Source organism: Microtus pennsylvanicus, chromosome 19 (genome assembly GCF_037038515.1).
Source record: "Microtus pennsylvanicus isolate mMicPen1 chromosome 19, mMicPen1.hap1, whole genome shotgun sequence".
Lineage (NCBI taxonomy): Eukaryota > Metazoa > Chordata > Mammalia > Rodentia > Cricetidae > Microtus > Microtus pennsylvanicus.
The window spans coordinates 28,933,199-28,956,799 of NC_134597.1; the positions used below are offsets into that span (position 1 = coordinate 28,933,199).

The 23,601-nt window shown below is 47.9% G+C and overlaps 1 protein-coding gene and 1 pseudogene across 1 annotated transcript; both read right to left on the bottom strand.

The window, feature by feature from the left end:
* Positions 1-2,347: 2,347 nt before the first annotated feature.
* Fam180a (family with sequence similarity 180 member A) lies at positions 2,348-16,580 on the bottom strand. Its single transcript, XM_075953758.1, has 3 exons — positions 16,236-16,580; positions 4,927-5,027; positions 2,348-3,542 (listed from the first exon to the last, which is right to left on the bottom strand). The coding sequence occupies exons 1-3, from the start codon at positions 16,309-16,311 to the stop codon at positions 3,198-3,200; spliced, it is 522 nt and encodes a 173-aa protein (XP_075809873.1). The 5' UTR covers positions 16,312-16,580; the 3' UTR covers positions 2,348-3,197.
* Positions 16,581-17,610: 1,030 nt separating this feature from the next.
* LOC142838123 (ribosome biogenesis protein WDR12 pseudogene) lies at positions 17,611-18,606 on the bottom strand (annotated as a pseudogene).
* Between the last annotated feature and the right edge of the window lie 4,995 nt (positions 18,607-23,601).

Sequence of the window (23,601 nt, forward strand, 5' to 3'; positions counted from 1 at the left end):
TCCTAGCAATGGATGGAAACAGATGCAGTGCTCCACAGCCAAACAGGTGAACCTCGGGGAGTCCTGTGGAAGAGGGGGAGGAAGAATTGTGGGGAGCCAGAGGGGTCCTACAAGAAAACCTACAGAATCAACTAAACAGAGTTCACAGGTGCTCCCAGAGACTGAACGTCAACCAGAGAGCTCCATGGGAGGTCACTAGGCATTCAGCAAATGTTACAGGTGTATAGCTTGGTCCTCTTGTGGGACAGGAGGTAGGAAACGATGGGAGCAGGGGGCTGTCTCTGACTCTGCAACCTGCTTTTAGAACCCCTTCCTCTTACCAGATCTCCTAGCTCAGCCTTTATAGGAGAGGAGGTTTCTAAGCTTATTGTAACTTGCTATGCCATGGCTAGCAGATTTACAGGGGAAGCCTGCTCTTTTCTGAAGAGAAAGAAGGAGTGGGGGAGGATAGTGGGGGCTAGGGGGAGGGACTGGGAGGAGAGGAGGGAGGGAGAAACTATGATCGGGCTGAAAATATAAATTAATTTAATAAAAATGATTTAAGTAATCAGTTAATTTGAAAATAAAGTTTTCATTTATCTTGAAAAGGTCATGTCCTTTTCACATTTTTTTCAGCCGTTGATTGCCACATAAATTTAGGCTCCAATGTATGAATATAAAATGCTTTTAATTTGTGTGTGTGTGTGTGTGTGTGTTGGGTGAATGAATTACTATTGATCTCAGCATTTCTTGAAATAATTTTCCTCCTCACCTGTCTCCAGTTCTCCTCCCCACAAATTGCTGCTCTTACAACATGGTAGGCAGCCAACCTAATCTTCTGCTAGCTCCTGAGTACGAATCTAGTGTAGTCTTCTGTCGGGAGCAAAGCACTCTGAGGGTTTTGCACAGTATCTAGGAACTGAGATATTGCTGGTCCCCTGCTCACTTCACATCCAGGAAACTACACAGAGTAGGTCACGGATTATGGGTTCATCTCTGCAAAATCCAAATATGTCTGCATGCTGTCCTTTGTTATAGCTGAATGAAACAAAGGAAGCCGTATGGGTGGGGTGAAATACTGAGAGGGAGGAGAAGGGGGCCTCTAGAAGAGGCTGGAGACATTATCCCCCTCCAAATAGTCACAACGGGACCCAACTGTTGAAACATCAGAGACGCCAACTATATTAGAGAAAGAGGCAAGCAGAACATCAAAGACCGTGTAATGTGCAGGAGCAAAAACAGTATCTGGGCTGGGGGGGTGGCTCAATGGGTAAGAATATTTTCTGGGTGAGATGAAGACTTGAGTTCAAATCTCTAACATCCCATGTAAAAATCCAGATGTGACCATGAACCCCAGTAACTCCAGCAATTAGGACAATTACTGGGGCTTCTGGTAGCCAGCCTAGCCCAAGTTGAGTAAGAGACCCTGTCTCAAGGGAATAAAGCAGAGGCTGGTAGAGTGGGACAGCTGACTCTCTCCTCTAGCCTCTATGTACACTCCCCACATGCACATGCATGCACTGCACGCGTGCACACACACATATGCACACACAGAGAGAGCAAAGGCAAGAAGAAGGAGGGAGAGAGAGACAGTCACTGTTAGAAATGGTTTGGGAGTTAGGAAGAGAATACTCGGGTGAGAAAGAGCAGGACCAATGGTTACTGCCTGAGGAGGTGAATTTGAAGATGAAACGCCATGCTTGTTCTAGTGAGGCACCTTCATCTGGATCCTTAGGTCTTCTGCAGAGAGATCATGCAGCTAGAACATGTAGGCAAAACTCACCTAGAAGATTTGGGAAGTCCAAACTCATTGTGCTTAAGTGGCAATTGTAAAATACCTTTTCCAGAATGTCACGCAGCAGATGCCCGCACTCAAATATCAGACTTTCTGCAGTATAGACCCCAGAATCCAGCTGGAGCCCAGAAGGAGAAAGAAACAAGATTTCTGTGCTGGGGCAAAGCCTTCCAGGAGGCAGGTGCTTCACTCCCCGACACAGGTCATTGCCTATGACCTCAGCCCAGAAGGTTAACAAGTCTGGCTTGTTTAGGGCCGGGTCACTCAAGAAGGATAGCTGAAGGGGCAAGTGTATGGGTAACAATGAAAAGTGGACTTTAATGACCTGGATGTGAGGGGACAGTGGAGAACCCAGGACCCCACACAGGATGGACAAGGCTTCCCTGGATCTCGTGTGTGAGCTGGAGCGGGGACTCCACAGATACAGGAAGCTCCCTGTAGAACCCCACAGTTGTTAGATGACTGCAGCCATTTCATGAATAGAAGGGACCTGAGAGCTGTCCGCCTCCTTTGTTAGAATGTCCTAAATAATTTAAATATCAGACAAGGGCCAAAGACATTGCATACATATAGTTTAAGTATCAACCAGTAATTATTTAATATAAATAATAGATATTGACCCAACATTTTGAAAATTAGAAGTTCAGCATTTGAAAGTAGACAATCTGTCATCTGAAAGTGGGTTTTATCAGGAGCACCAAAATCTCGGACAATACTATAGTATTTTAGGACAGACAAGCATGGTGGTGCCACCTCTTTCATTAAGAGGGCATTATGTGCTTTAGCTTGGCTTCCATTTTCAAATGACGGGGTGTGGATGGACTGTTAGCACTTCCATGGCCTTCCTATTTCTCCTGTCTCAGAACAACTACCTTCAAGCCATGTAGGTCACCACATTACTGATTTTCTGACTGATTCTTCTCCATGACTTTGAGGAAAACCAAGTATATCCTCCTTAGACAACAGTGTGTTTATTTGAATGTATCTCTGCTTTTTTAATATTTATTATAGAACCTGCCAGAAATATTCATTAAACACAGGTCCCCTAGAACCAACAAATTCTGTCCACCATCTTCCTGTCATGTCTAGACCCCGTCCTCAGTTCTTGCTCTTGTGTGTGTGGGTAAGTATTTCTTAGTTTTCTGCCTATTACCAGGTAGACCAGTTGGCCTCTGGAGGTATCTTGAAAGCTCAATCTAGTTCTTTGTTTTAGCTCAGATAACATTATATTATAGGTCAGAGATATATGTCAGGAAGCAACAAGAAACAAAAGAGTATTGGGATGACTCATTTATCTTTGCTACTCTGTGTGGGCAGTACAAACTTTCTTCATGGACTCTGTGAGTAGAGAAAAGGATGAATATCCTGGAAGACTGTGTGTGCCTGCCCATGCTTCAAGGTCCTGGTATGGGCCACCAGGCTCTCAGGAAGACACTCCAGGGCCCAAGGACCGCATCAAGTCATGCCTGAGGGCCTGGAAAAGGCTAATGAGGGCCTGAGCCCAGATGTCCTTCTGATGCCCTTCAGACAAAGCTGTTCTGTAGGCTGTGTAAGCCAGGGTCAGTGCTGTCCTTTCAAAATCTTCTTTCTTGAGGATTCCAGGGTGGTTGGCCAGGTTGACGCTCAGCCTGCGGATATCTGGGATGTGCTTGGGGATTATATTATTGCAGATGGAGTGGAAGTTCAAGGCCTTCCTCAGGGAGGCTAGTTCCTCATCCTTGATGGAGATCTTCAGGTCTGGGCTGATCTCCATTTCAGCCAGCAAGAGCTGTGGAGAAAAATGGGATACGGAAAACCATGAAGCCAGGTATTGTTAAGGACAGAGTGAGGGTCACTAGTCACATGTAGAGAGGCAGCCATAAGAGGAGCGTAGAATCCAAGGGACCTGGGCCCAGCTCTGATCTTCCTTCTTAACTCCTCTGGGCCTCAACTTTCTTTTCTGTAAAATGACCAGTTACAATGTGTGCTGCATTGGGACAGCATGAGAAATATGCAGGACAGATTTGGGCAAATGTGACATCGTGCCTGGTCTCAACTACAATGCCGTCATTTAGTTGGCTGATTCCATCTTCTCTTTTCCCCTCTGACCCGCCAAAGGTCTTCTGAAGTAAAAACTGACCACCACAGATAAAATTGTAACCAGAATCTGGGAATTTCAAGAATGCAGAGGCTTGTGCTGGGGGTACTGGAATACAGAGATGTCCTATCTCACCAGCTTGCAAAAATAGGGGCTGTATCTATCATCTTCATCTCTGCCCTGTTCCACAAGGAACCTAGTAAATACTCCAGGAATGGAAAGCCTCCAAATTCTAAATGTCCTTCTTTCCCTCTGCCCTCCTCTGCTGCCCATGACACTCCCTGTTGTCCCTCTGCCCTCCATGACACTATTGTCTCCTGAACCATTGATTTGTGAATCTCACTTTTAAGGCTTAGTGGAGGCCATGTATGGCAGTTTGCTGCCCAGGGCAGTGTTTGAAATCTCCTCCCTGACTTCACTGTGTCATAAGCGTCAAAGCTGGAAGGGAATTTGGGGTCTCACACTTAAACTTCTTGTAATAGTTGAGAATCAGGGTCAGAGACTCTTGGTCAATGACTCAAGTTCAGACTTTGAAGTTTAAGCTCCTGGCACTGATCTGAACCAAGAGACCTCAAGAAACGCACCTGGTGGTTTTGAGGAGTGGGCTCTCAGGGAAGCAGGTATAAATGGAAGAAGGAAGCCTGTCCGGTAGTACAGGCTTCCGGAAACTTAGGTTAGTTTGTGGAGCCAGCATCTCTGTACAGCAGGCAAAGCCTCAGAGATATGTCAGTGCCTGGGTCTCAGTGTGGCTTTGCCAGGACACTCCTGATGTGTGATGCCTAAAGTTTTTGCTTGGGACCTTCCAGTCAGTGCCTGGGTGTGACTGTGGTATCTATGGGTATGGGACAAACCCTACCTTTCCTTACGCCTGAACTGAACTCTGGACACTGGCATTTCTGTCAGGACACATGGAAAAGGTAAAGTGGTCCCAGGAGTCCCTTACTTATCACCTCCAGGAATGAGTTTAGGCCATTCCCTGCCTCAACTCCACGGGCCCAGGCAGACCTCTTCTCAGAGAAAGAGAGGACACGCATATCTTTGGGTGACTTGGGTTGATGACTTTCCCTCTGCTTACCTCATAGAGGAGTTCCACATCCTCCAGGGAGGTCTGCAGGATTGGATTCAACGGCAATGACAAGGACCTCTTTGGCCGGTGGGCAGCAGGGAACAGCGCAGCTAGAAGAGACAAGAGACTGACCTGTGGGACTGGCAGGCACATGGCCACCTCTACTCCACCTTGAGGGAAGCCCTCAAGTATATCTTGAAAGTGGGTGGACGTAAGTGCGGGGAGGTGACAGGTCTCTTCCTGTGTCTCAGAGAGCTCCCCGATACGCCAGACTAGCAGGTCATCAAAAGCAGCCAAGAAACTGGAAAACATTGATCTGCTCGGGCTGTGTTTGTACTAGGAAATTAGGTTAAAACCAAACAGATGAGGCAAAATAGAAAATAGATGAGAAAATGAGAATTCCCTAATCCCACAAGGGAGACCCCCAAACTATTGCCTAATACATTGCATACCTGAGCGCTCAAAACAGTCAGTCTGTAAGTACTGCCCTGCAACCTTGTCATCAGAGACTCTGGCTAACCCAGGTATCTGAAGGGGAAGTGCCACGGGTCCTTACGCAGATGACAAAGGAAAGGAAGCAGGCTGCAGCAAGACCTTGACACTGGGCTCGATGGGACCATGTGGCTGAGTCCAGCGCTTCCCACAAGGGCCAGCTAATTTAACGGAGCATTTACTGCACAGTCAAGGCCAGGGACACATTTGGAAGCTGGAGGAAGCTGGGTGGGTTCCTGATGGGCTGCAGGATCGGAAACACTAGGAACTGAGGGAGGCGTGAAGGAAAAAGCAGAAAATGGTTGAACAGGATGCTTATGGAAACCCCAGGTCTTCAGGACTGGATCAGACAGTCCCTGCCACCTGCTCAGCCCCTTTATGCAGCAGACACCGGTCACGAATGATTGACAAGCCTGTGGGTAGACAACGATTGCGACCTTTGGAAAAACCAGAGAGAGGAATATAGAAATGAGAGGGCTATGAGGGTGGCCCTCTGAAGCTGTGCAGCTAACTATACTCGTCAGAGCCCTTGGTGGCTGCCCAGCTACATGTCGCGTCCCGGAGCCACCAGTAAAATGTTCAGTTGTGTCCAGGGCACTAAGTTATGTTAAATGTGCTAAAGAGGGCAGAGTAGTGTAAAACATTCCAGAATGATTTCCTTCAGACATGATACACGAAGATCTCAGCTACAAAGGCCCTTCCTAAAAATAAAAAAGTCTACCATTGAACTCTCCTGCTTCCCATACAAAGTGGCTATGGACAGCTTCGCTGAAGTGGCCTTTTAGTAGCTCATTCGTGACCATTGTCCCAAGTTCCTCAGGACTGGGGTGAATGGGATTTTTGCTTCTACATGCTTCTTTGAGCCTGGAAGTCACAAGTGAGGGTCCCAGCAGGGTGTGGGCTTGGTCTCTGTCTTCTTCCTAGGGAAGGAAACAAGGGTGCTTGGCATAGATCAAGGAGCAAGCCATTTCTGCGTGTGTGCGCATGTGTGTACACACGTGCAATGGTGCCCTTGTTTGTAGGGGCTTGGAGTTGGCATTTGGCTATCTTCCTTAGTCATGTCTTGACCTTCGTATTTTGACAGGCTCTCTCACTGAATCTGGGGCTTCGGTTTTAGCTTGATTGGCTGGTCAGGGAGCCCCAGGGATTCTGCTGTCCCCACCCCACAGATCTGGGGTTACACGTTCCTGCTGCCGTGCGTGGCCTTTACATGGGTGCTAAGAATTCGAACTTGAGTCCTCATGCTTGCACAGCAAGCACCTCACCCTCTCACCATCTCCCACTGCCCTTTATGAACTTCTCTTTTACACATGTCTGAAAAGATGGAGGAGACGGACTCACGCTAGGACCAGAGGGAAACTTCACTCCCCAATTCTCCCAGAACATCTCTATTTTTATTTATTTATTTATTTATTTATTTATTTATTTATTTATTTTTTCGAGACAGGGTTTCTCTGTAGCTTTGGAGCCTGTCCTGGAACTAGCTCTTGTAGACCAGGCTGGTCTCGAACTCACAGAGATCCTCCTGCCTCTGCCTCCCGAGTGCTGGGATTAAAGGCGTGCGCCACCACCGCCCGGCCATCTCTATTTTTTAATTGAGTTTTTGAGAATTTTATATGAGCGCTGTATTTACATCAACACCTCTTCTTCTTCTTCTCTCCCTCCAACTCCTCGGCCATGTTCCTTCCAACTCCTTCTCAAATTCATAGTCTCTAATTTTTAATTATAAGTGATATATATGTATATATACACACACACACATGTATATGTATGTATATAAATTTATAAGCACAACCTGGTGAATTCATTTAGTGTTGTTCATAAGTATTTAGGGTTTATCTCCTGAGATTTACCAGCCTCCCACAGTGGTCTCATCTCTGGAGAAGACTGATTCTCCCTCTCCCTGCAACCACCAATTGCCTGAGTTCTTCTTGTATGGGTGGAGCCCTGTGAGAATTCCCCCATCCATGTTGGCACGTCCATTGTGTTGTCTCTTTTGTTTGTTTGTTTTTAAAACAAGCGCCTTGTGATTCTTAAAAGAATTATTTACTTTTATTTTATGTGCATTAGCGGTTTGCTTGCATGTATGTCTGTGTGAGTATGTAGGATTCCCTGGAACTGGAACTACAGACCGTTGTGAGCTGCCATGTTTGTGCTGGGAATTGAACCCAGGTCCTTTGGAAGAGCAGTCAGTGCATTTAACTGCTGAGCCACCTCTCCAGGCCTGTACGTTGTCCTTTTTAAGGTCTTATTTAGGCCACCATATTGTTGAGACTTCGTGGGTACAGTTTCCGTCACATATAGAAGACTCTGTCTCACAGCAGATGTCCTTCCCTGGTCCTCTGGCTCTCAGAATCTTTCTGTCCCCTCTTCTGAGATGTTCCGCGAGCATTAGGTGAAGGGGCTGTGTTTTATATCTCTCAGTTTGGGCCAGGAGCCCCATGGTTAGTTGTTCTCTGCATTTTGGTCATTTGTGATGTTCTGTAATGGCTTCTATCTGCTACAGACAGAAGCTTCTTTATGTGGGCTGAAAGCTACACTTATCTAGAGTACAGTTAGAAACTATACTGGTTTAGTGTGGTGTCAGTAGTAGGGTTTCTTCTAGGGTCCATGGCCTCACCAGTCACAAGCAGCAGGTGTGAATTCCTCCCTCTGAGCAGACGGTAAGTCAAATTAGATGGCTGTTGGTTCCAGCCAAGACAGAAGTACTGCTGTTTTATCTCTAGGAATATCTTGCCATTCTAGTCCTTGTTATTGTCCATAGTTGGGTACAACTGTTGATTGGCTTTCTCCTTTGGCAGCTTGCATAGCTCCTCTGCTACAGTGAGAGCTAGTCCTCACAAAGGAGGTGTCCTTGTCATCTCTGCCTTAATTCTTCCATGTCGTCTGCCATATCTTTTTTTAAAAAAGTATTTATGTATTTTATTTAGAGTATGTGCATGCCTGCTTGTCTTTGTCTATACCACATGCATTCAGTATCCAAGGAAGCAAGCAGAGGGCTTTGGATTTCCTGGAGCTGGAATTCCAGGCAGATGTGTGAGTGCTGGCGATCAAACCCAGGTTTTAGGATAGAATAATAACGTTCTTCATTACTGAACCATTGTTTTTCTAGCTCCAGAACCTCTTTATTACTGAAAAATTTAAAATATCTACCTTTAAATGCCTTGTGAGTTCTATAGGCAATGTGTCAGTCTCATAAAAATATCCACCCTCCTGCAGATGGAGGGAGAAGGCAGCAATGTCGTAGGCTGAGGGTCTCTCTTTCCTGCCATCATGGGCTCCCTAGGGGCTCCTCAAGGGCTCCCCAGGGAAGTTACTGTAGTTTTAGGCCTGGGCATTCTTCACTTAGTCCCTTTCCTGAGGACATGTCTTTTATCATGCTTGCTTTATTTATGGAACCCCTAACTCTCAGAGTCAAGGAGAACAAACTTACTCACTCAAAACTGAGCGTAACGATGGTCACTGTCATTCCTAACAGCTGCTATTCTCATGCCTATAATGACACTTGTGGTGAGTGTCAGAAGTAGCCTCAGCCCTCCAGATGTGGATGGAGGTTGTGTGGGAAGAATGCACAAATATCTTGCTTTTCCTTTTCATGTGTGTGGTGTTTGCATGGGTGTCTGTGCACTTGTACATGTGTGTATGCATGTGGAGGGCTGAAGCAGAGTTCAGGAATCTTCCTCCATCGCTCCTCCACCTTGTTCTTTGAGGCAGGGTCTCGCAGTCAAACCCAGCGCTCACTAATACAGCTATTCAGCTGGAGCACAGGTATTTTAAATATCCTTCCTTTACTTCTCCCATTTCCCACACTGGCCTATCTGTTGGCATTGTTGCACACCATATTTCTATAGCTGACTTGATCCTGTGCATTGGAGACCTGTATGTCCCTAGGCTGCTGGAGTGAAGCTTCCTATAGGTTGACGTCTCAGTAGCTCTCCAACTGCTTCGATGTGACTCTTTAGGTAAGACCTGGAGATGCTGGAGTAGCCAGTGAGAAACAGTTCTGTCCCCCTAGGCAATGTCAAACATGGAGCTGGGAATTTAACAAGTGTCCATCCCTAGATGCTCTTGTCCATAATTGTGAAGACTGAATCCTGCCAAAAATACCCATTTCCAAAACAAGTGCCGGTTGGGGTTGAGAGAAACATATACAAAACTTGAAGTGAGTCTTGTTCTCACGTTGCTGGGTGACAGCCCTGTTTCTCCAGGAATCCTCTCCTGTGCACCCCATGGCGTGAATCCACCTCTGAGGCTTTTTTGTCCATTCTGAATACTTAGTGCCTTGCTGTCTCCCCACTTGGAATGTGCTCTCTGGATTGCCAGTTCCTGGGATAGGGAGCAAGTTTTCTGCTCCCACAGCTCTGCATACTGTAAGGCTCAGAAGGGAGGCTCAATAGGACTGACTTAAAAGAACAGCCGGATGCTAAATAAAGCAGCAGCCCCGACTTATGGATGCTACTGTACCTTTAGCCCCTTGTTCACTGTGAACCATCCCTGAACTGTGTAGCAGAGTGAACTTGGCAAGGAGGTAGTCCTGCACCACTATCAGGCTTGGCTCCTCCCACTAGAGGGAAGGGAGAAGGGGGAGAGAAAAATGGAGACAGAGAGTGTTAGAGAGAGTGCCCCACATTCCCTGGACCACTGGGTCTCAGACAAGAAGGTTGCTGAAGCTTTGCTCAGACTCACACGCCTTGTGCACATTTTGTGGGGTGTAAACCTGGCCTATTTGCTTGCTTACTTTTCTCCCTAGTGTTGCATACCCAGAGCCCAACCACTAAGCATCTCTCCGGAGTGTGAATATCCTCATGAGGGTCTCTCCCCGTGCCCGTCTCAAGGACCCCTGGGACTCACTGGTCTGCTTGCTTAAAAGACTGCAGTACAGGTTGGCCTTGGGGATGAGGGCAGAGATTGTCCCCTTCTTTACAGGCAAATGAGTGTCTATGACATATTGGACCTGCCAGCGCAGAACAAAGGATTCACCTGCTCTGATCATGCCGGGTGGATCAAGCTGCTTTAGAAACGGGATCCAGAACTACGTGATCCATCTGTTGCAGCAAGTCCCGCCCTTGCCTTCTGTTGAGAGACATGGTTGGACCTCAAGCAGAAGCTACCAGATCAAGGCACTCGTGTATTAGCAAGAACCCTAGAGTATCCACTGTGTGCCCGTCAGCAGGCTGCGTCTTTCCTGCGTCTACAAAGAAGTCTCATTTTAGAGATGGCGATGCTCAGAAGTCAGGCACCACCAAATTTGCTTGAGATAGACCCGAGAGTAAGATAACCATCCTGCAGGTTGACTTAGACCCGAGGGTATGTTACCTATCCTGCAGCTTGAGACAGACCCGAGAGTATGTTACCTATCCTGTAGGCTCCACAGCCCAACCTCCCAGGGACAGGTACACAATGCTCATTTGCCCCAAGCCCCATTGTTCTTCAGTTCTCACTAATCATGGGAGAGATGTGTCTGGCATAAAACGTGTCCTTAAATGGATCGCACACGTGTGGAAGTCAGAAGACAATTTATGGGAGTGAATTCTCTCCTTCCATCATGTGGGGCCCAGGGATGGAACTCAGGTCTTGGTGGCAAGCACCTTCACCCACGGAGCCATTGTTCAACTCCTGCCATCTTTCCAGGTCTGCACATCTGCCTGTTTTTGGAGGGGGACATTACTCTTTTAAGTAGCTGTATTTTAAAATCCCAGTCACCCCTTCTCTTAGACCCTGATGCTGTCCAGCAGACCCTGGGTTTCCTGTCTCCTCCCATGCTCACACTTTCTTAGACAACTTCTTTCTACTTTTAGCTCCTCCCGCATGCCAGTCACCCAATTCTTGTACACACACACACACACACACACACACACGCACACGCACACGCACACGCACACGCACACGCACACGCACACGCACACGCATGCACACACACCACCTTCTACTGCCTAGTGAGCCACATTCTTCATGTGTGCACGCAGCCTCTGTGAAGACAGATTCAGCGATTCAGTTTCTCCTTTCTGCTGGATCTTATAGGGCTCCATAAACACATGGCTGTTTCTTCATGTGTTTCTACCTCCTCCTGGCCCCAGGTGCCTCTTCTTCTTTCCAGCCTACTAGCAAAGCAAAGTGCTGGTCTCAGTCCTGTGTTTTCACCCATCTCCTGGCCACACTGACTGCTGGACAGATGTTCAGCTTTTAGGTTTCTAGGCAGACTCTCCTTCCCCTGGAAATCCTTTGGGGATTTAAGCGCTCTTTTTCCTTACCTTTGGCTTGGGGCTAATATCTCCCATTTACTCTGCATCCCCCGCCCCACGTGGCTCTGGCCACAAACAAACTCACTGTTTCTAAGCACTTCTGCCAAGGTTTTATCTCAAGGCTTTTGTATATCTGTTTCTCCTGCCTGAAATACCTGCCCCCAAGCTCCACCGAGGTTGTAAGACTCCCACTTTTCCCCCTCAGGCTGTTTGTGGTTTTCTTTCAAAGGGGCCTTCTGTGAGCTCACATTTAGGATGATAAGCCTTTGCACACTAGCCCCTGTCCTTACTTTATTGACGTCCATCAAATCACAGTTATCTTTTTTAATTCATGTGCTTGTCCCCCCCCCCCCCCCCCCGTCCTCTCCCCCCCACGAATGTCAGGTCCATGAGGGAATGGAACCTGTCTGTGTTGTTCATTACTGTATTCCTAGTACCTAGCCTTGGCCCATTACTGTTTGTGACTGGATAAATGATACCATATAGAGACACACTGCCCACTCTGCTTCTGAGCTTGGCTCTTTTCAGAGTGCTCTACAAAACCTCTCTGCAAGAGAGTGATTCTCTCATCGTTTGCAGTTTTGGGTCTGGTCTTAGCTAAGAAGAAGAGTTGACTTTGGTCTGCACACTCCTTCCCCTTATCTCTTCCGAGTCCCAGCTCCAGCTCAGAAGGAGCTGACTGCATTTATCTCTGGTAAGGCAGTTGCTATCTCTCCATTCTTTGTCCTGTGCAGACTTTGGGGCACAGAGTGCAGCCAGAAGGCGCCTGAGCAGGAAGCTGGCTCATGGTGGGGTCTGACCTCTGACTTGTCATAATCCTGGTTCAAAAGTCTTTTCTGCCTTCCTGCTCCCATTCCTGTGTGTGCAGTGCTCCCTTGGGGTCCACTCAGTTATATATTTGCACCAAAGAACTTGCTGGAAAGGATGCAGGCTGCAATCCACACTGAGTCTAAGCACAGCCCCACTGTGAATGAATCCTTGAAGCAGCTCTGGGTGTGGAAGGGAAATGTTCTTGCTCATGAAAGATCTCCTGCCAGATTCTGATGTCGTTCGCTTTTTGGCTCCTGGACCAGCCTTTTGGAAAATTGGTGCTGTTCAGAGAAAGCCACAGTCATAGCCTCTGTGCCAGGTTCCTGTGGGACAGCGTTGGAGGGGAGCTGCCTTGACTAGAAAGCTCCGCAACAGGGGGATGGAATGATGGCAAGTGGACAGGGTCGTGGGAGTGATCTCAGATAGTCACGAAATCACATCCTCTCAGCCTCTAGCAGAGTGATTCGGGGCTTGTCCCTCCTTGCCCAGACCTTCTGCTTCCCTTACCTGCAAACGTTTACCTGCAGGGAGTGGTAGGCGATCCACGCTGCAGTGATCTGCATCCACGCCTGCCACTCATTGCCCTTACCTAACCGGGCATCCAAGAGCAAGGACACACCCACCTGAAAGGGAGATTCCACTAACCCTCGGGGCTGTCTTCCTTACCAAACTGCTTCATAAAGAAATACTTTAGGAGGTGGCGTGATGGCTCAGCAGTTAAAGCACTGACATCAAGCGTGAGAACCTGAGTCCAGTCCCTAGGATACACAAGGTGGAAGGAGAGAACTGAGTTCTACAAGTTGTCTTCTGACCTCCACAAGTGCACAGTGGTACACATGGACATGGATGGATCTGTCTGTCTGTCTGTCTGTCTGTCTGTCTGTCTGTCTGTCTATCTGTCTGTCCATCTATACACACACAATAAATGTAAGATATCTATCTATCTATCTATCTATCTATCTATCTATCTATCTATCTATACAAATACATGTAAGAAAATAGAAATAATTTATATGTACTTAAAAATAACATAGCAATGGTAATTGGTTATTACGTATTGATTTTACAGCTTTTTAAAGACAGGGAAGTCCTCTCCCTTCAAGTATTGCTCTGACAAGATGCTAGGATGTGGAGTGTGTGTGTGTAGGTCAGTGTCCTCAAGTTGGCCCTGCTAACCACAGTAACCACAGGTGAGTCACTGCTTCACCACGCTGGTAGGGAGGGAACGGGCCCTCCTGGATCTCGCTGTGGAATCTCCGATGCTGAGGGAATCCTAGAGAACATTTCTTAGGAAGAGGGTAGGAGAAGGGGAAGAAGGCACCCTGGTAGTGGGCAAACTTCTTGTGGGTTTCTTTGCATAGAGAGAGTGGGGTGTGGGGGCAAGGATGGAGGTAGACAGTCTAATAAGGAGGGCTTCCCTCAAACTCTTTTTAAGGAATGCATTGATAGCCCGGTGGCAATTCTCAGATGCAGTAAGACGGCTTAAAAGGGACAGTGTCTATCGACACCATGATTTGTTATAGTGTGTGTGTGTGTGTGAGAGAGAGAGAGAGACAGAAAGAGAGAGACAGAGAGAGAGAGAGAGACAGAGAGAGAGACAGAGACAGAGAGGACAGCCTTGAGAATGCCACCCCCAGGAACACTTCTTTGAGTCAGTGTGTCTCATTGACCTGGAACTCACCAGTTGGCTTGGGCTGGTGGATGGTAAACCCTGGGTTCCTTCTGCCTCGGTCTCTGCAGTACTAGGATTGCAAGCACAGGTGGCCACACCCATCTTTTCTACACGGAGTCTGGGGTAACTCAGGTTCTCATGCTTGCATGGGAAGCACTCTTCTTAACTGAGCTCACTTAAAAGTGACAAGGACTATGTCCTTTTGTAATTAGAAAAAAATATTCAAGACAGGAAAAATAAAGGCCAACTACATGGAAGAGTTTTGATGAAACTTGGAAGGACTCCACGCCATTTGTTGCTTCTGAACACAGTCTTGAGCCATAAATTTAGCCCTTCAAATCATTGTCCCATAATGGCCTTTTGGTCATTTTTGTTGGCCTTGATCCTTTATAGACAGAGCCTGAGGCCCTGCTGGGAAAGCCTTCGTCAAAGAGCCTCAGATATTACTAGCAAACCTCTGTTGAGAGCCTCAACTTTTTTTTATTAACGAATAATGTTTTTTAAGTGCTATAGCCACTGACACTTAGTGCTTCATCTTTTTCGAAGCATATCTTTGAATACGTCCCTCAAATCAACCCCGTGAAGGCAAGCTTTGTGGTTGTTAAGATGCTACCTGCTAACAGCATCCAGGGAAGTTAGGGGCCTGCAGGAGATCCTGCAGCCGTCTTGTTAGAGGCAGAGCTGAAATCTCCGAGTCCTTGCAGGAGTGCTCCCGAAGCAGCCGACATCTTTATGAGCCTTGTTACACGTCCTGGCTTCCGGACAGTCTATGCCTTCAGAAGAGTAGATGCTTTTGTCTCCTTTGAATAGGCAAGTTGACTTGTACTCCTGGTATGACAAGAGTAAGTGACAGAATCCAGTTCTAAGATCTCTCTGCTTTCCATCCCCAAGTGTGACCGTGCCCACGATGAGCAGGCAGGTGTGTGTGTGTGTGTGTGTGTGTGTGTGTGTGTGTGTGTGTGTGTGAGAAAAGTCTGTGTTATTTACATCTCAGCAACACTCACTCCCTGGCTCTATTCAGAGGCCTGGCCAGTCCCTAATAATCAGGGTTAAGCACAAGGAGGATAAAATAAAAGGTAAGTGCCTTGGCTCCCTCTCTTCCATTGCAGATGCTGTAGCACGGGCCTCTCTTTGTTTCCCCGACATTGTATCGGAGAAGGAGGGGCACATCCCTGTCACCATGCCAATCCTCATCCCACTTGGGGTCTCTGCAAAGAGCTTCTGGGTTGATCTGAGGGAACACGGTTTTCCCAGTTCTTCCAGGGTACGTGAACTCAGCTGACTGCAGGCGGTGGAAAGATTTCCCTTCAGACTGGCACGGGGTGGGTAGCACTCCCAGCTCGTCATTTCCCGATAGCAATAAATGAGCCGGCTTGATAAGCTCCCAGTGCCTGCCAAGCACAGCCAGACCCAGGGCGCAGAGTAAAGATGCCCTTTGCTTCCGAGAAGTGGCATCCCGAGAGAGAAGATGTCAGCACGAGAAGAAAGCTTCTGCACCGATCCTGTTCTTTCCATGATGACGGGATGAAGGTGGCAGGAGCCAAACACCCTGCGAGGGTGCTCACAAAGCCTCTTTTGTTCTTACCTGCCACCCAGCAGCTTGACCTGGTTGCAAAAATGCATCCACGGCAGCCTGGAGACCTCATTCCTGGCCAGCGTGACCAGGAACACTCTGCTTTAGTCCCTCAGGTAGCAGCCTCCTCCATCTCAAGGCCACCGGTCCATCACACAGGCAGCTGAACTTGCCTCTGTGTTCTGCTCCCAGGGGTCCAAGAAGTCCTAGCAGGGATCTGGGGAGGACCTGTCCCCATTCTCTGAAGCAATCAAGCGTTCTTTCTGGCTCAGCAGCAGGGGCGACCCCATGGTTCACAACCTCCACCAGGGTCCCGAATCGGCTGCTTTGATATTTTTCCACCGTCTTTTTCCCTGTCACCTTTACCACGAAGGAGCCTGCCAATATGCATAGAGCACTGGCAAAGATAGTTTACAAAGTGGTAACAGGGCTTCTGATTCCTCCCTCCCTCTACCTCCACTCCGTAGCCACAATCCTATTCAAGAGAGATGAATGAGCACCAGAGAAAGCAAGATTAAACACCACTCACCCCTGCTCCACCTGCGGGACTCAGTAGCCTGGGTGCCGGAAAACAGCAGAAGCAGCATCAAGGCCTTCCAGGGCATCTTCCAGAAGGCAGAAAAATTGACCCTCTAATCCCGTGGGACCCCGGGAGCTACAGGGGGCCCCTGAGTTCTTCTTTGTGGAATGACAGAGTTCTCACTGGCCTTTCTTGTCTAGAAGGACAGACAGCAAGGGCCTCTCCCTGGCTCCACAGGGTGGAGGCAGAATCTATCTCCTGGGTGGGAAAGAAGTTGGTACCTCTCCTAACCTAAGTCTCTCTGGGATTGGGGGACTGGGCTTCCACACAGAGGCTCTGTTTTTGAGCACATCTGGAGTGACTCACAGGGCATGTGATCTCTTTGGCAGTGGGCTGGATAAATATAATTTCTGTACTTGAGTTCCATGTGTTGGATGCGCCCACTGGAATTTTTCTTTAACAAACAGACCCGCGGAACTTGTTAGAGAGCCCGGCAAAAAGTTGGCTGTTCACCCCTCCACCCCGCCACCGCCCCCCACCGCCCCGCCACCCCTGTCCACACATACTACTTCAGAGCCAGGACTGAGGGCTGGAAGAGGAGCTGGGAGATTGCCTGCCAGACAGTGGGGCTGGTGAAGCTCAGAGTTGCCTGTGCGACAGCACAGTCCCTGTAGTACTGAGGTGGAGTGTCTCTGCTACGCTTCCCTGGAGATAGACCTGTGGATCTTGGGGTCCAGCACCTTTCCTAGGTCCTGGGTAGGTGGGGAGTGGGCAGGATGTGAGTGAGGGGCATAAATGGACAGGTGGCATGGAAAACAAGTATTGCCTTGTGAAGCGACGCAGATGATTACTCGGGAGGCTGAGGGAGAGCTCCCATTCACATCCATGATGCTTGCAATAGGTGCTTTCCATTGCTATAGTACAATGCCTGAGGCTCGATGATTTGTAAAGAAAAGAGGTATATTTAGCTTCTTCTTCTTCTTCTTCTTCTTTTTTTTTTAGGGTAAAGAATTCAGGCCACACATTTATTGTGTTTTATAAAAAGGAAAGACAAAGAGTAAAATGCAGCTATTATGAAAGATGAACCATTATACACATATCTCTGCACTGACAGTGGTATTGGAGGATTAGCCATAGACTCTGGCTGCCTCTGAGTTCACTTTACAGTGGGGGGTGGGTGACCTTGAACTTCTGACTCTCTTGCTGCTAATCTCCCAGGTTCTGGGATTACAGGAATGAACTACCAAACCGACTTTCTTTCCACGTGTTAGAGACAGGACTCAGGTCTTCGCACATCTTAGGCAAGCCCTCTCCCAACTGAGCGACATCCCCAGTCCTCTCCAATTTCATTCACAGTTTATGACACAACAGTAAGACACAAAAAACAAAACAAAACCCAACAATATTTTTGAACAATCCTTCATGTTCAAGCCCCTACATGGAAAGTAGGAAGTGAGTATCTGTAGGAATACAATTTGTTGTCTGCTCCTCTACTCAGAAGTAGCCCTGTGTCTGTCCAGTCCACACTTAGAACTTTGTCTTCATGAGCAGCTAGATCATAGAGAGGAGCCTTACAACTTCTTGTGTCCCACAGCTTGACAATGTTCTCTAGAGAGACTGAAATCAGCTGCTGTTCGTGGGTAGGAGACCACTTCACTGATGTTACCCAACCTGTATGTGAGGTGAGGGACAGGGCCACCAAAGAACCATCTTTAGTTCGGGGATCCCACAGTCTAATATGCCTATCTGTGCTTCCAGAGGCCAAACGTTTACAGAGAGGAGAATAGGAAATACAATTAAACACTTTATTTCCCGTCAAAGTTGACTTAAGGCCACCAGACTCAGCATCCCACACTCTAATTGTGTGATCCCAAGATGCACTGCAGATTTCTTCAGTATCGGACCAAAGCACCGAGGAAACTGCTTCAGTGTGGCCAGAGAGGGTCACCAAGGGAGTCCTTGTTAACCCCAATTGCTCTGTTTTCTGCTTTTTTCTTGGCCGATTTGTGGATTCTTCTATTTCATCTTCTTCATCTGTAGGAACAGTAGACCAGATCTTTAGCATCTTATCCCAGGAGCCACTGCAAAATTTAGTTCCTGAGCTGTTGACCGCTATGGAGTCCACACTCCCAGCATGACCTCTGCAGCAGTGTAAGGCTTTTACTTCGTTCTGCTCCACATTCCATTCCCATAAGAGAACCGTCTGATCCATCGAGGCACTCAGTAGCAAGCAGGACAAACTGTCTTTTTTCACCCAAGCCACATCTTTCACAACATCTGTATGTCCCGTGATTGTCATTATTGACTTTCCTTCCAAGGATCAGATCTGAGAGGTCTTATAAGAACGAGACAGGATCCATTCTTCTGTCCCTTCAATCGAGCTTATTCTTTTGAAGAGCCAAGAGCCTGACACCAGCTTCTGCATAGCTCTGGTTAGGATCTGATGGCAGAAGACAACCCAATGGGGAATGTTAGTATGGAAGGGATTTCCTGGCGATCCAGGAATCCAGAGAGTTTCAAAGGTCAGACTTTGTCTATTTGCAAAACCTTTCAAGGTAACTAATTAGGGTCCCCAGAGAGCTACATTAATCATTTCCAATGATGTAGTTACTTTGCACCAAGTGCCCTCCCTCCCCCGCATCTTGAAGGTTCTACTACTTTTTTTTTTTTGGTTCTTTTAGAGACAGAGTTTCTCTGTGGTTTTGGAGCCTGCCCTGGAACTAGCTCTTGTAGACCAGGCTGGTCTCGAACTCACAGAGATCCGCCTGCGGTTTTACTACTTTTTAACACTGGGGACCAAGCCTACAATATGACCTTGAGGCCACTGCACCTCTTTGTGCTGTGCCCAGTTTAGGGACCAAGCCATTTAATTTCTCTCAAAATGGGAGTGTTTTCCCATGATCACTTAAAAAATATTGGGGATTTGGCTCAGCAGATAAAGCTCTTGCTGTGTCAGCAAGAGGACCTGAGTTTGATCCCCCGTCCTCATGAAGTAAACAGGTGCAGCTGAACATGTCTGCAGCCTCAGAGCTGGGGAGACAGAGAGAAGAGATCCCCGGGGCTCACTCACCAGCCAGACTACCCGGATTGGTGAACTCCAGGTTTGGTGTCTCAGCGATTAAGGTGGAGAGTAGCTGAGGAAGATACTCGACATGGGTCTCACACGCATGCACATGCGCATGCTCACTTGCCCCTCCCCAAACATGTACAGGCACATGAAAGTACTGCTGTAGACATGCCTTAGCCATGTCCTTAATTAAGTACCACTTCCCCACCTCCTCTGTCCCCCAGAGGAGAACACTAAAGCTTGACAAACTTTGAAGGATCTTCTACCTTTGGGGTTTTCTAGCCTGTGGAGATAGTGACCAGGCTACCAGAGAGGACACCATGAGGTCTCCCTTACTTCCTTCAGAGCTCCCGGCTTTATGGTGAAAGACACTGATGTCACTAATATGAATAATGACTCTCGGTGTTTAGTTTGTTTAGGGTTCCGTGCTAGGCCCTTTCCCTGTGCTAACAGGTCAATGCTTACAACAGACACACTAGACCCAGATGCAATTACAAATTCTACCAGCCTCCTTAAAGACAGAGAAACAGGTGTAATAAATCTAATTCTGCTTATTTAATTTACTATACAGTATTAACAGTAATACACACACACATGTGCACACACATATATGCCCATACACACGCACAGTACAAAAATCTCTGAAATGTCTTATATGTGTCTCACATCACATCCTTCAATTTCAGTTAACCAAACTGAAGTCCTCTGTAGTGTGAGGTGGCTGGTGACCACCGGTCAGAGTGCAGAGCTGGAAGCCAGACTGGGCTCTCAGGTCAGGCTGTTTGCTCTTGAGACTCTGCCCGTCACTATGAGATCTTAGGGTAGTCCCTGTCTGCCTTTGCCTCCATACCCCACTCAGTGGAAGAGGGGGACTAAGAGTTTCCTTTCCAGGGATTGCTTCTAGGCATCTAGGAACGAATGTGTGTAAGCTCTGAGACCAATACCTGCTACAGACTAAGTGTTCCGTGCATAGGTACTATGTACACTTGAAGAAACAGGCTCAGAGGGGTCAAGGAATCTGCCTAAGGTCACCTGTTAGGGGAGCTGGGGTTTCAGCCTGAGCCTGTAAGATTCTGCTTGCAAAATGAATCCCTTAGCCTGCCTCACAGACTTCTGTTTTGAGAACCCTTAAGTGGAGGTTTGGTCAACCAGTGCTCAGGGAGTGGGTAGAAGCCCTAAGTGGCTTGCCAATTTCTTTGGTGAAAATACTCCCACCAAAGCTGATCTGAAGTTACCAAATAGGTTACAAAGCAACAAGCAAGGTTCTGAAATGCTAGCAGTGGGCTCTTGGTGTCCTTTAAGAGCTGGCCCAGCACATGATCGCATCTCAAGAAGTTAGTCCTCCTGATTCTGATACTTGCCGGCTTCTGGTACCTGTTTTCTCATAGAGTTTATTTTGTAAACATGCAAGATGTTGTCCAAAGGACCCCATGGGAACAGAGCTCCCTGGATGTTTTCCGATTGGCTCTGAAGCTGGGCAACCTTCGGTCTTGCTGTTCTCCTGCTGTCCCTCTCTGGGCTCTTGTCTTTCAACTTCCACCTCTTGCCTCCAAATATCCTGACCCATCTGGCAGCCCAAAGGCAAGAGAGCTTGGTGACGTGGTCTACAGAAGTCAGCCACCTGGACACAGAGAGGCATAGCCAAGGGAAGGGTTGATGGACAAGATGAATGGACCCATTCAGTCTGTAGGGGAAGTGCTGAATGAACGAGCAGATGAACGTAAGGAAGCAGCCACATGCTTTGAACAGTGAGAATGCCTGTACTAGCTTCCAACTACGGGCTTGGAACCCGGAGTCTGAGTCTACCGAATCCTCCCTTTTTGTCTACGCAGCCAGCACCTCTGGATTCTATTTGAAACCCATCAGTAACCTGGCCTGACCGCAGAGACACAGCTGAAGTCACCAAGTACCAACCTCCAATGCAGACGAGTCATCCAGCCTCCAGGACCGCCATCGTCCCTGACTCAGTTACACACAGGCATGTGCCAGGCCATGCTGGAATGTCGTCCCACCATGCCCATGTGGGTAGAGTATTCTCTGCCATGATCACAAGGACAATTCAGCTCCCATGTCTATGTGAGAGACTGCAACACCTCGCTGTTGCTGGAAGTTCTGCTTGCCAGAGCAGCATGTCACGAGAGTAAGGGTTAGTCCCACCAATGCCTGGGCTGGATGAGCACTTTGGATCAGGTCTGCCAACTTTGTGGGGCTCAAACGAAGCACTCTGGGATCTGTTCTTTATGTTCCAAACTGTGAAGAAGAGCCTCTCGGTTCCATAGAAATGTCAAGCTCCTCGTCTCCAAAGAATTGTGACTTAGAAAGCAAGAAATGAGATTTAGAAAACAAACAAACACCCCCCCCCCCAACCCCTTTCTAGTCATGGCCCAGTTTGGCAAGATCAGCAGATATTAAATGTGAGCAAATGTGAAACTTTCATAGTGCTAATTCTCTGAGGTGTTGGGGGTGTTTGTTGTAGCAGCTAGCCTACCCTGACTCTGTCTCTCTGTCTCTGTCTCTGACTCTCTCTCTCTCTCTGTGTTAGAGGTCAGAGAGGTGGAAAGTGGGGATGCGTATGATACCAGAAGGATTATTTTAGAATGGCAACTTCTCAGGAGAGAATGTCTTGGTTGCTCATTGGCTGCATCACTTAGATAGAAGAAGACACATGCAAACTTTATGGAGAGAGTGGTTAGTGTCTCTCTTATCTTCCCCCCTGAACTCTGGCCCGGAAGAATCAGCATGAACATTTGCTGTTCCTTACAGTAAGTGGACAGCCAGCCTCGGTCAGACCCAGTGGGTAGCAGTCTGGGAACAGAGAGCCTAGGGAGGAGCTGGAGTCTCTGCTCCCAGTTATGTAAGGAATTTCCCGCTTTGAATCGCCGTGCCAATAACCACAGCTCAGCAGCGTGTCTTCTGGCCACCGTCCGTGAATTTCCAAAAACACCTCAGAAGCAATTTCACATTTGTCTTTTAACAGTCAAATTCAGCCCAGGACCAGTTCATTTCCCAATCCGATTTTGAGTAAGAAAGTTACAATTGGTTTATTTTCATCCACAATCAAAATGGAAGCAGCTCTTTCTTTTCTCTCCTCTGAATTTGGGAAGTCTGGTAAGGATTTGTTCCTGAAAGAACAAGAGGTGGGTGGAGGGTGGGAGGGTTAGAAAAACACCCTGGTGTTTAGAGCCCTGGTAGGGCTGACACCGGCTGGCTGATGATACAACCGTGGCTTTCATGTGTTGAGGGCGAGTCCAGCCTAGAGAAAGGAGAGTTACAGACCAGAACAATGTCTGCCTGTTGTTGTGCCGGGAACCCTGAGCTCAGGCCTTCCACCTGCCCCTTGATGTCCCAGGAACCATTTCCTCCCTGACCTTAGCAAAGCCAAGAGGGGTGGGATGTTGCCTTGACCCAACATGACACTAGGGGAGACTGAGGCACTGGGTCAGCTGAGGTCCCCAGAAGACTCCAGGCACATGTGGGGTCATGTTGAGGAAACAGCAGTTTCTAAAGGGGGTGCAGGGACCTGAGCGGTTTGAGCGGAAGCTCTTTAGCTGCCATGTCTCATTGTTCTCCATCCTCCTCTCCCGAGTCCACAAAGGACAGCTATGAGCAGGGAGCAGGGACTAGCTGCTTCAGGGGAAAGCGGGAGGGTGGAGGAGAGAGCGACCAAAAGGGAGCCCAGGGGGTATGGGGTGGAATTGCTGCCTTTACATCCTGCTCATGGTACTTTGGTTGTAGTCTGAGGACCTCAGAAGGCATGTTGGTTACTTTTCTTACCGCTGTAACCAAATTCTTGACAAGAAGCAACTTAAAGATGGAAGGGCATGGTTTGGGTTATTGTGGCCGGGAAGGCATGGTGGCTGGGATGGCAGTTCACATGCATCTTCAGTCAAGAGGCAGAGAGATGGATGATGGTTTTACCTGTCTGTCGTGTTCCTTTGTAGATTTATTTATTTTACATGTTTGAGTGTTAACCTGTGTGAAATTGTGTGTGTGAGCGCGCGCGCGCGCGCACACACACACACACACACCCATGTGCACTCTGTTAGTGCCTGGTATCCAAGAGGGCCATCAAATCCCTTGGAACTGGAGTTACAGATAGTTGTGAACCAGAATGTGGGTGCTGGGAACAAAACCTGGACCATCTGAAAGAACAGCAGGTATTCTCAACAACTGAGCCACCTTTTCAACCCCTCTTCTTTGTTTTTATTCAGTAGGGAACTCTAGTCCATGGAAAGGTTTCATTCACAGTTAGGATGAGTCTTCCTACCTCAGTGAATCTAATTTAGATAATCTGTCACAGACATGCCC

Bases quoted from the DNA above. Each gene is read 5' to 3' on its own strand.
- Fam180a (XM_075953758.1), bottom strand. From the start codon at position 16,311: ATGCCCTGGAAGGCCTTGATGCTGCTTCTGCTGTTTTCCGGCACCCAG. The intron at 5,028-16,235 runs GTGAGTGGTGTT...TGTCTCTTCTAG, and splicing joins GTCCCGCAGGTGGAGCAGGG to CTGCGCTGTTCCCTGCTGCC. The intron at 3,543-4,926 runs GTAAGCAGAGGG...TTTTCTCCACAG, and splicing joins ATGTGGAACTCCTCTATGAG to CTCTTGCTGGCTGAAATGGA.